The sequence below is a fragment of the Drosophila montana genome, unplaced genomic scaffold (assembly GCF_035044405.1).
Source record: "Drosophila montana isolate Dmon_TW-CO22-7 unplaced genomic scaffold, ASM3504440v1 contig_3733_1, whole genome shotgun sequence".
Lineage (NCBI taxonomy): Eukaryota > Metazoa > Arthropoda > Insecta > Diptera > Drosophilidae > Drosophila > Drosophila montana.
This window is the reverse complement of record NW_026998620.1, coordinates 8042904-8053517: the sequence shown is the minus strand read 5'-3', so window position 1 is coordinate 8053517 and position 10614 is coordinate 8042904. Positions and strand designations below refer to the sequence as shown.

At 43.0% G+C, this 10614-nt stretch overlaps 4 protein-coding genes across 7 annotated transcripts; 2 read left to right on the top strand and 2 right to left on the bottom strand.

Moving 5' to 3' along the window:
• Positions 1-165: 165 nt before the first annotated feature.
• LOC135437031 (uncharacterized) lies at positions 166-1325 on the bottom strand. 2 transcript variants are annotated; one of them, XM_064694845.1, is made up of 2 exons: positions 794-1325; positions 166-740 (listed from the first exon to the last, which is right to left on the bottom strand). In XM_064694845.1, exons 1-2 carry the CDS (start codon positions 1259-1261, stop codon positions 702-704), a joined length of 507 nt encoding a protein of 168 aa, XP_064550915.1. In that variant the 5' UTR covers positions 1262-1325; the 3' UTR covers positions 166-701. The 2 variants fall into 2 exon arrangements, with proteins under 2 accessions (XP_064550915.1, XP_064550914.1); XM_064694844.1 differs by having other exon boundaries at positions 798-1323.
• A 308-nt stretch (positions 1326-1633) lies between these two features.
• LOC135437028 (saccharopine dehydrogenase-like oxidoreductase) lies at positions 1634-3301 on the top strand. 3 transcript variants are annotated; one of them, XM_064694837.1, is made up of 2 exons: positions 1634-1746; positions 1803-3301. In XM_064694837.1, the coding sequence occupies exon 2, from the start codon at positions 1906-1908 to the stop codon at positions 3196-3198; it is 1293 nt and encodes a 430-aa protein (XP_064550907.1). In that variant the 5' UTR covers positions 1634-1746; positions 1803-1905; the 3' UTR covers positions 3199-3301. The 3 variants fall into 3 exon arrangements, with proteins under 3 accessions (XP_064550907.1, XP_064550908.1, XP_064550909.1); XM_064694838.1 differs by having other exon boundaries at positions 1638-1746; positions 1816-3301; XM_064694839.1 differs by having other exon boundaries at positions 1716-1737.
• A 139-nt stretch (positions 3302-3440) lies between these two features.
• Positions 3441-7749, top strand: LOC135437029 (palmitoyltransferase ZDHHC6). The gene is made up of 5 exons (XM_064694840.1): positions 3441-3601; positions 4572-4756; positions 6301-6382; positions 6449-6966; positions 7034-7749. Exons 1-5 carry the CDS (start codon positions 3541-3543, stop codon positions 7463-7465), a joined length of 1278 nt encoding a protein of 425 aa, XP_064550910.1. The 5' UTR covers positions 3441-3540; the 3' UTR covers positions 7466-7749.
• A 676-nt stretch (positions 7750-8425) lies between these two features.
• Dip-C (dipeptidase C) lies at positions 8426-10333 on the bottom strand. Its single transcript, XM_064694836.1, has one exon. The coding sequence runs from the start codon at positions 9995-9997 to the stop codon at positions 8537-8539; it is 1461 nt and encodes a 486-aa protein (XP_064550906.1). The 5' UTR covers positions 9998-10333; the 3' UTR covers positions 8426-8536.
• Positions 10334-10614: the final 281 nt, after the last annotated feature.

Genomic DNA, 10614 nt, shown 5'->3' with positions numbered 1-10614 from the left:
GTATCGATTTGGTGGTAGCATGGTGAATATAGGTGTTGAATACACAATTCACAAAATATATCGATGACCTACTCGATTAATTCCCTAATATTCACAAAATTAAGCCCGCTACCAACTGCACTTCAGTTAAAATTTCGTGAAAATGTAATCATTTTTTGGCGGCAGTTTTGATATGCTGGTCTTATATATTAAATAAATTAATGACATCGGTTTTGATCTTACCAAATAACTTAGCCTGACTAATATTGTTATAACTAATTAATTTAGGCAGTCAGAAAGCAGAACTATGTATTAAATGTAGTTGAGACTTAAGCGCTTGATAATTCAACATTGTAGCTCGTAGCCACGAGTCCTTCACGCAGAAGCGTTGAAACGGTTTGCTATTGTTTAAGTGATTCCTATAATACTTATCGTAAATCATTTTAATTACAGCATTTTGTACAGTAGTAGATTGAGGATTCATGTCTTTCCACCCTTGGCTACACCTTTCAGAATCTCCGGATAAACAATTCATGTTGACGTTGATAAAATCACCGTCATCCCACCAGGGCGGCACACCGTCAACTTTTATGCATTCTTGTAACCGGTCTTCTTCTTTCTTCTCAAATTCGAAAATCACCGTCATGTACTTGACGCCAACACTACAGCCTGATCCTGGTGGCAGGCCCAGTGCTGCTGCGATATCATCCCATTCATCCACATCAAGAGCTCCTCCTCGAGCTTTCACCAGTGCGTACAATCTTATTAATTGCAGTAAATCAATTTATACACATCTTTCTTCATATACACATACATACTTGAACAGATTCACGCTGCGCTCTAATATCGTACATTCGCCTTTAAGGCCACTACGCTTAAGGAAATTTCTCTCCTGTTGCTGCGGCGTGCTCCACAACCAAAGCGATGAATCTGCGGATTGTTCCAGTGGCTGTTGCACAGTCTGCTCCAGCTTTGGATGCGGTTCTAAATTCAACATGGACTTCTTTGTAGTAGGCATCTCATTCTGTTGATCTGGTTGTTGGCCTGTTGCAACCTGTTGCTGTGTTTTTACCGTCGTTTCTGTATGCTTTTTACTTATATGTCGCATTAGATTATGAAGTGATCCAGCGGCATATGTGCAGTGTGGACACGGCTGGCACTGCGATATTGGTACCTTGCCCTTGTCATGATTCCGTTCATGTCGCTCTAGGTTATACGCCCTGTTGGTAGTGTAGCTGCAGCCTCTTCTGCTGCAATGCAGATGCTCTCGCGGATTGTTCATTTTGAACAATGTTTACATATTTAGCATACCATCTATGTGCCGCTTGACAACAATCGTTAAGTAAATAAACACATATCGATAAATTGCCGTGACAAATCGTATTTTATTTGAAGGATGCGATAAACTGATTTTATGCAATGCATTCATTAACTACATTAACGTTTTTGAATTGAATAATACAATTTGATATATGAAGAAATGCTAGGAAACGGATTGCAGGTAATTAATTCAGAACAATATTATTCAAAGTAAAACAAGTGTGTTAATTTTAAATTATTTTTAGTTAATTTTCAGTCACGGTAACGTATATCGATTTTTTTCGACTATTACAGGCTCAGTCTTTAAATGCGACCAGTGAGAATTATTTGTATTGAATTACTCATAACTAGCACACCGGCATTAATAACTGATTCCAAACCAACTGCGAACGTATCACACCTGTGGGCAAAGTGCGTTTTAACAAGTTAATCAATAGAGTAAGTTAGGTGAGTTTCTCGTAATTTCGATGTTCGATGAACAAATAAATCACATTAGTTCAAAGTTCTTACTCTCAGCAACATCGAGCGCATAACTCTGATAACGAATTATTCCTGTTAACGGGCACATACCAGACTTGTGACGTCTACACTGACCTTGAACGAATAATGGAAACTGAACGCTTGGACGTGATAATATTTGGAGCCACAGGCTTCACTGGCAAATACACTGTCTACGAGGCGGTGTCTGTGCTCAAGGATTTGCGATGGGGCGTAGCCGGACGCAATCGAGAGAAACTGCAGGCGGTGCTGAAGGAGATGGGCGCTAAGGCCAAAAAGGACTTGTCGCAGACGCCCATTATTATTGCTGATGTCAACGACGAGGACTCGTTGCTAAACATGGCCAAATCCTGTCGCATCGTCGTCAATACCACAGGCCCATATCGATTCTATGGCGAAAACGTGGTCCGTGCTTGCATAAACGCCGGTACCCATCACGTGGATGTCAGTGGTGAGCCCCAGTACATGGAAACAATGCAACTGAAATACAATGAGCTGGCCAAAGAGCGCGGTGTGTATGTGATCAGTGCTTGCGGTTTCGATTCCATACCTGCTGACATGGGCATCGTTTTTGTGGAGAAGAATTTCGATGGCGTCGTCAATTCCGTGGAGACATTTTTGGTAAATGGTGTAAAGGACGCGGATGCTTCCTCTGGCAAAGCTGGTCTTAATACAGGCACCTGGGAGAGCGCCGTTTATGGGCTGGCGCACTCGGACGAGCTGCGTGGCATTCGACAGAAATTGTACCCGGAGCGTCTGCCGAAGTTCTTTCCCATTTTGAAGCATCGCCCGTTGATGTTCCGTTCCACGGAGGTAAACAAAGTTTGCCTGCCATTTCCGGGTTCCGATCGTTCGGTGGTCATGCGCTCCCAGCGCTTTCTGTACGAACACGACAAGAAACGACCGGTACAAATGCATGCCTACATTGGTTTCCCCTCATGGATTTCAGCCATTGTCGTTGCTCTCTTCGCGACCTTCTTTGGCCTGATGGCCAAATTTCAGTTCGGCCGCAGTTTGTTACTCAAGTATCCTGGCTTCTTTTCTGCCGGCTTCGTATCACCCGATGGACCCAGTGAAGCACGCATGGAACGTACCTACTTTAAAATGACCATGAAGGCGACTGGTTGGCCCAGCTCGCAGCGTCTAGCCGAGGGCACGGATCAGTACAAAGATCCACCAACCAAAACCCTCATGGTTAGAGTTTCGGGTCCGAATCCTGGCTACGGCTCGACATGTGTTGCCCTACTCTCCACAGCGGTTACCATTCTGCGAGAGAGCAACAAAATGCCGGACAATGGGGGTGTTCTACCCCCTGGTGCCGCATTTTCCAAAACCAGCCTTATTAGCGAGCTGGAAAAGCATGAGCATGGCATGAAATTTGAAATTCTGGCCAACAAATGAATGTCGTCAATTAATAGAATGGCTTCAGGTGTAGTTGTAACTAACAATTGTTGTATTCGCAAATAAAAATTACTAATTGGTGGCTTGTTTAAAAAAAATATATATAAAACTTACCTGTTTTCAATCGCATTAGAAATTCTATCTTGGGAGTTAAATGTTTTGCAAACCAAAATTACAATCGATTTCGCATATCGATAGTATCGATTGTTTGCTGACCAAACGCATCGCAATTCGACAGGCTGGCAACACTGTTATGGTCGCTGTTTTTGTTTACCTGTTCGTTTGCTGAGCTCGACAACTTATTACCATTTTGTCCGTCAACATAAAAGCTATAATTAAATAATGAGCGCCGAAATATCTGGGTTTCGGCGTTTTCTACACTGGGGTCCAATAACCGCGCTGAGTAAGTAAAGCCGAACGCTTCATATCCATTGCATGTGGAGCATACGCCCATAGGAGTCTTAATCATAGTTAATCCCATTCTGCTTATCGAAGTCTAATAAGAACGGACCAGTTGATGACATTTGCAAATTATTAAGTGCACACACAAAGTGAATGAACTGCAGCAAAAGAGAACCAGCAATTGGCCAATAACAAGTGTGCCACGCTAAGTGCCATCCCCCACCCACCCACGCTACAGAATTGTTGTGTTTTGTCTGCAACGTAATATTGTGTTTCATATTCCAAGGCGGTCAACGCCGACGCTGGCGCCATTGAGCCGCCCCCATCGTCACTTGGATGGACGCATTCTTAAGGAGTGGCCCGTCATTTAATTCCCGTAAAATGCTGCGCTAATTGCATTTTAGTTGCTGCTTGAATTAATTATTCCGATACTCCTTAAGTACCGCGAATTAAACGTGGTCCGGCCGAAAATTGCGTGCAATTTGACTATTCAGGCCCATCTGGGCGGGCAGACGGTAATATGACCATAAAGCATCCGGTTCATGTTGTGGCAACGGAAAAGGCAACCTTGATATTGAACTGCGATATTATTGTACATAGCTTAATTACTGAATTTGGCGCCGCTTGTTGCTGCCCATTGTAGGAGGAGGGGTGGACAGCGATGGCTATGCCTCTGCAGGGCTCTGCTTGGCTGCGTAACCCAAGTCAGTTAAAATACAATTGCCACCCTTGTGTTAACGCTTAATCAAGACGCGACATAAAAAGAAATATACAAATAAATGTATTTAATTTCCGTGGCACGCAAAGCACCCTCCATACCGAAACCCGATACGACTTGACGGAAAATCGCCGTACATATTGATGTTTATAAATACATATGTATACATATATAGTAGAAATCTCTTATTACCCGTGGAATGTTTAACCATGCGTACGATTCATAATAATGTTCATCTCTCTACCCATTTCAGGCATCATTAAATGCATAACGCTGACGACGCTTTACATGAACTCGATGTGGTGGCCACCGAACGAATCGTTTGCTGCCTTCGCACATCAGGCCCTGTTCCTGCTGCTCTCCACGTTGGCCACTTTCAATTACATCATGGCCACGGTGACAGGTCCGGGCCTGCTGCCAAAACAGTGGCAGCCAAAGGTAAAGCATTACAAACGGTGCCCAACCCCAAGATCCCCGACTTAGCCCAACCTCACACCATTAGGCAACTAAACCAACAAGAAAAAAAAAAGTATAAAACATTTTGTCGTGACATTGGCATGCATGGAAAATGTTTGTCAACTGTGGTCGGTCGCTTGTGCTCCCTGGTGGGTCACGATACAAATGTAGGGGCGTGTCAGGAGCAGGAGCACCTTTTATTATACATATATATACACGTTATATGCAAAGTATAGTTTTAATGGTAGGTAAGGCCTTCTTTGGGCCAGTCATCCGATTTGAAATTAATATGGTGGGCTGCAACAAACGGAAATGCTGAATTTACTTAGTTAACTATAATATATCACAGTAATTTCCATGGGCTTGTGCTTAGTGAGTGTGAGAATTCTAGAGCTAAGCTATTAGTAAAAACTATGGCGTAAAGCCGAAAAAATTTTGGATTCTAGGTTCTTACCAATGCTTCACCTGAAGGCTTGGTTCTTTAATCTGCTTTCCATTTCAATGATCCAAGGTTCGTCAAATTCTAACCAATTTTAAATTGAAAGAATTGAATCAAAAACATTTTTTAATCATTTATTAAAAAATTATTTTTCTTGAAAATCGCCTTCCATAATTACATTCGATTTTATATTTAACTTATTCTATATTCGTTCAATTTCTTTGTTTATGCTTGAAGTCATGCTCACGAATTGTGCAGAATTTCCTGCCACGAAAACGTATTGTTGGATTATGCGTGTTGGTTTCTTCAATTTTAGTACGACACACGCCCAACTCTGCTATATATATATACATGACACCCTATTCCTAAGAGCCTTCACAATTGCTTGCTTTCGTAAGCAAGGTAAGGATCCTTGTCCTTCAGTTGTTGACATGCTCTCACCTGGTCGCCCAAATGTGCTGCGTCACTTCTGGATCGGAAATTATTGTTTAGCACAACAAAAAAGCCGTGCCAGCCACTTGTTTGCACGTCCTGAGACAGCCAATCTGTGGGGGGTTGGGCAAATGCAACCGGGCAGCTCATTCATACAAACATATATGATTGCACGCGCACGAATTTGTGCCTACAAATGGGTCAGCAAAGTTGACGGCATCGCGTGCTCAACCCTTTATCGCCAACTGGCGCGTAATGCAGCAATTAGCCGCTGCAATTTACCTCACAAGTGGACGATAAGCTGAAACACAACAGGAGCCTAGACAAATCTGCCGACAGTTGACTGCTGGGGCGGTGGCAATTTTTCGACACCAAAAAATTTGGGGCCGTTGCGCCGACCTGACGACCCCCCTCCCCTCCCCCTAATAATTTATGGCCAAAAGGCTCGCACGCGACCGTAAACGCAGCCACCACGGAGCCGTGCTCGTAATGCAATTACCCAAAATTTGCATAAATGTTTTGTAGGCCAGACGCCAGACGCGACGCAATGGGCGCAGGTTAGCTGCTTGGTTGGGTCATTTATGAGCTATAGGCGTCGCTGGAATACATTATAAAACTTATATATAACGCATATTTTATATTTTAATTTGACAAGGACCCCAAGGACACGGAGTGGCTGCAGTACTGCAAGCAGTGTGATGGCTATAAGGCGCCGCGTTCGCATCACTGTCGCAAATGTAGGTGAACCACAGGAAAAACTATGCCAGCCTTTAATCACACTTAACAATTTCAATTTCTTGCAGGCAATCGGTGTGTTAAAAAAATGGACCATCACTGCCCATGGATCAACCATTGTGTTGGCTGGGCCAACCACGCCTATTTCTGCTATTTCCTGCTCTTCTCTATACTGGGCAGTCTGCATGGTTCGGTGGTTCTTAGTTGTTCCTTTTATCGCGGCATTCACCGCTATTACTACCTGACCCACGGAATGGCCCATTTGGCCAGCGTACAGTTTACAATCGGCAGCATTGTCATGTGCATACTGGGCATGGGCCTGGCCATTGGCGTTGTGATTGGACTGGGCATGCTGCTCTTTATACAGTTGAAGACAATCGTCATGAATCAGACGGGCATTGAGCTTTGGATTGTCGAAAAGGCGATCTATCGCCGATACAAAGCCGACACTTATGAGCCATTTGTCTACCCCTACGATCTAGGGTGGCGGCTTAATCTGCGCCAGGTGTTTAACGACGAGTGTCAAAAACGCGGTGATGGCTTCGAATGGCCGGTGGTCAAGGGCTGTGATCAATACACGTTGACCGTAAGTACACGACCAGTTCCCAAAAAAAAAAAACATTTCTTTCATTCATTCATTACTTCTCTCACAGCGCGAGCAGCTGGCCCAAAAGGAGGAGAAACGTGCCCGAACCCGCGTCTACAAGTGTATAAGCCCTGTGTCAGGTCGATGGATGCCGATCTTCTCACAGGGTTGGCGCATCTGCATAAATGCACCCTGCACAGACGAACCACGCATTCGCCTACAGCCCGATGACATTATCAAGGTGACGCGTTTTCGCCGGCACTGGCTGTTTGGTGAGCGTGTGCCCAGCGAGCTGGTGCACACAGCTGTGGCGCAGAAGAAGCGTCAGCGCAAAGGTCACATACGTGGCTGGTTTCCACGTCGCAGTGTCGTTGCCATTACCGAAATGCCGGATTCCGATAGCAGCGACGATGTTAAAACCGTTAAAACCTCGACTAGCAATGGACACAGTCATGGAAAGCAACTGCAACGCAATGGACTTAGCAAAAAGTATATGTAGTCGCAAATGGGAGCATACCGAGGCAATTTCAATTACAATATGCAATGCGTTCAACTGCAAATCGGCATGTAAATAGTGATAGAAACTCTTTAATGGCTCGATTTCATCATGTTTTATGAACACGCAGGTCATCTTGTTTAGATTGTTAAGTGAAAGCCAATACATAAATGATGATGTCTCGAATGATTGAGGAGAATACTATTAACAATGCAAATTAAAAACAGACAATGATTTTTTAATTTTTTGGACTGCAATGTGGTGACAGGTGACACGTTGCAAATTAAAAGTTATGTATTTTCATTTTTTTTTGGCAACCTATTTTTCCTCTTATACAACTTTAAAATATTAATACTTCTGCCGTTGTAAAAATAACTTCATTAGTTTTTTTTTGACAAACTATAACAGCTTTCGTTTTCCTATTATAAGTTACGTAAGATTTATATAATTTTTTATAAAAATAAAAGTGAGCCTATGTTAAGCATCAAAATATCCATTAGCAGATTTTTGATTTGCCCTCTTTGCATTTTGTTGCTTTTACTTAAACGTTACTTTACTTAATAATAAAAAGAGTTAATTATGATAATAATAATAAATACATGACCAAAAGTTTTTAGTGACCTGTGTATGGTAAACTAAATTTGAAGCTGGCCGTGTCAAAATCAATGCTGGTCCATTGGTCAAATACCTCAAACTAATATAATATAAGTATCAGCAAGAACACATTGCTAATTAAAGACAAACAATTTTCTGTTTGCTTTTCCCGAAAGTTCCCAGTTGGCATAGGTGCAATTTCCTAGCTGCTGATTTAACTAATTTAAGGCACAAGACCTCAAATATGGCTTTATGCTTGTTATACACGCGCACTTTTGCTGTAAATTACAAAAATTAATATACGCCTTGCACTTGTTTTTTTAATAGCAGTAAAAGAGTATATTACTTTAGATTTTTACTGGTATATAGTAGTTGATGTATAATAATATATATTTTCTATTTATATATGTATTACATAAAGTATAGGTATACGAAATTATATTATAGTATACCACGTATATATGCCCATTATTTAACAATTTATTTGGAAGCCATTGTTGCCTCGATTTCCTCCACAGTGCGTGGTACAATTGCAAAGTTCTCGGCACCGGTCTTGGTAATCAGCACATCATCCTCAATGCGCACGCCGCCAAAGTTGCGAAAACGTTCAAACATCTCTACATTGATATATTTGCGAATTAGCGGATCAGCGAGCGCCTTGTCCATAAGTTGTTTTATGAAATAACAACCGGGCTCTATGGTCACATACATGCCCGCTTTAAGGATGCGAGCAAAGCGCAACTTGCTTAACCAGGGCTCGCTGGGACGGCGAGGCTCAGTGGGCAGGTAGCCACCCACGTCGTGGACATCCAGGCCAATCAGGTGGCCCAAGCCGTGTGGCTGAAACACTCCGCAGAGGCCAGCCTCAAGCATTTCATCAACATCGCCGTTTAGCATGCCACCAGCCTTGAGCCGCTCTAGGAGCACCTTACCGGACAGTTTGTGCATTTCCACCCAGGAGACGCCATCACGCGCCGTCTCCATGACAGCATTGCGTGCGGCCAGCACCGCATTGTAAATGAATTTTTGATCCTCTGTAAATTTGCCGTTTGCCGGAAAGCTGCAAGTGATATCAGCAGCATATCCACAATAGTTGGCGCCCATATCGAAGAGACACATTTCGCCGTTTTGAATGGGTCGATTGTTGGGTGCACCAGCGTGTCCATAATGCAATATGGCCGAATTGGTGCCACTGCCGCAGATGCAGGTGTATGAAGCGTGCCGGCAGCCGCCCACAGCATAGGCATGATGCAAGAACACAGATTCGCCCTCATATTCCATACGCCCAGGACGAATGAACTGCATGACTTTAATGTGCGCATCAGAAGACACTTTGGCCACATAACGCAAGACCTCGATCTCCTCCTTGGACTTGATAACGCGACATTCCGAGAGTATGGGATAGAGCAAATCACAGTTTGTCACATATTTCTCTTTGCCTGCAAACTCCGGCGGTTGCATTGTGAGGCCGCTATCGCTGTTTGTGCCACTTAACGTAAGTATAAGCTTGGGTGCTGCCTTCTCCAGATAGGCTTCGAGTTCATCGACATAGTAGACCTCGTCTACTTCGTACATGGCCTTGAAATGCTCTGGCTTTAGCAAAGCACCCATCCATGTCTCATACTCCTCGGGCAAACGGGGCACAAACAAAACGGAAGTTGGTTGAGCCGTCTTAACATCAATGCTAACTATGCCGTAGCAACCGGGTTCCTTTGCGCCAAACATGTACTGAAAGTAGGACTCCTGCCGGAACACATAGTCAACATCAGTATTGTACAGGCTTTGATCCTTGCCACCCTCTAGAAGAACGAGCAGTTGACCAGAGCTTAACTTAATACTATCCAGTGCATTGTCTAGAATTGCCTTGCAGACTTTGTTCCTATTATTTTTAAACAATGTCATCGGCACCGCGTGACAGGATCCCATTTGAAAGCTAGCCATATTTTCCTAACGTTACGATTGTAAATGCCGGGGAGCAACTGGTGTGTTTTCGCCCTGATTAGCTAGTCAATATCTTCTTGAACCACTTGTGAGCTGCAATAAATAAGCGTTTATTATCGCTGCTTTATTTGCTTGTTGTTTTTTTTTGTTCTGCGTGTAGAAATCTCCACAACTGGTCTGCGTGAAAGCTTTTTGTAGATTCTTGAAGCGAAATTCACTAGCAATATCTGTTTGTTTATGTGTTTGGCTTTCTTTCTTTACTTGGCCTGTTAACTTAACATTTTACTAATATGTTATCTTCAGTGGGCGGCGATGTTGTGTTGAAATTCCGCCGTTACCAGCTTGCGGTGTTGCCTGTATATTGGTTTACTTAAAAAATTAAAGTATATTTCCGGAAAAAATTTGTAGCTAGCGTCTAGATAGGGATTATAAGGTTCAATTAAACAAAAAATTAAAAATTTAACAGCTGCTTTGTGAATAACAGTGCAGGGTTTGTTAACAGTGACACTTATATAGCAAATATCGATAGTTTACAAATAGAGAAATATCATAACTGTGATACCTTTTCTTGGTCGCGTATTGGCTAAATTGATATTCCAAACCAACAGTCTACAAGT

Bases quoted from the DNA above. Each gene is read 5' to 3' on its own strand.
- LOC135437031 (XM_064694844.1), bottom strand. From the start codon at position 1,261: ATGAACAATCCGCGAGAGCATCTGCATTGCAGCAGAAGAGGCTGCAGC. The intron at 741-797 runs GTATGTATGTGT...GCAATTAATAAG, and splicing joins CGCAGCGTGAATCTGTTCAA to ATTGTACGCACTGGTGAAAG.
- LOC135437029 (XM_064694840.1), top strand. From the start codon at position 3,541: ATGAGCGCCGAAATATCTGGGTTTCGGCGTTTTCTACACTGGGGTCCA. The intron at 4,757-6,300 runs GTAAAGCATTAC...TAATTTGACAAG, and splicing joins CAAAACAGTGGCAGCCAAAG to GACCCCAAGGACACGGAGTG. The intron at 6,383-6,448 runs GTAGGTGAACCA...AATTTCTTGCAG, and splicing joins TTCGCATCACTGTCGCAAAT to GCAATCGGTGTGTTAAAAAA.
- LOC135437028 (XM_064694837.1), top strand. From the start codon at position 1,906: ATGGAAACTGAACGCTTGGACGTGATAATATTTGGAGCCACAGGCTTC.
- Dip-C (XM_064694836.1), bottom strand. From the start codon at position 9,997: ATGGCTAGCTTTCAAATGGGATCCTGTCACGCGGTGCCGATGACATTG.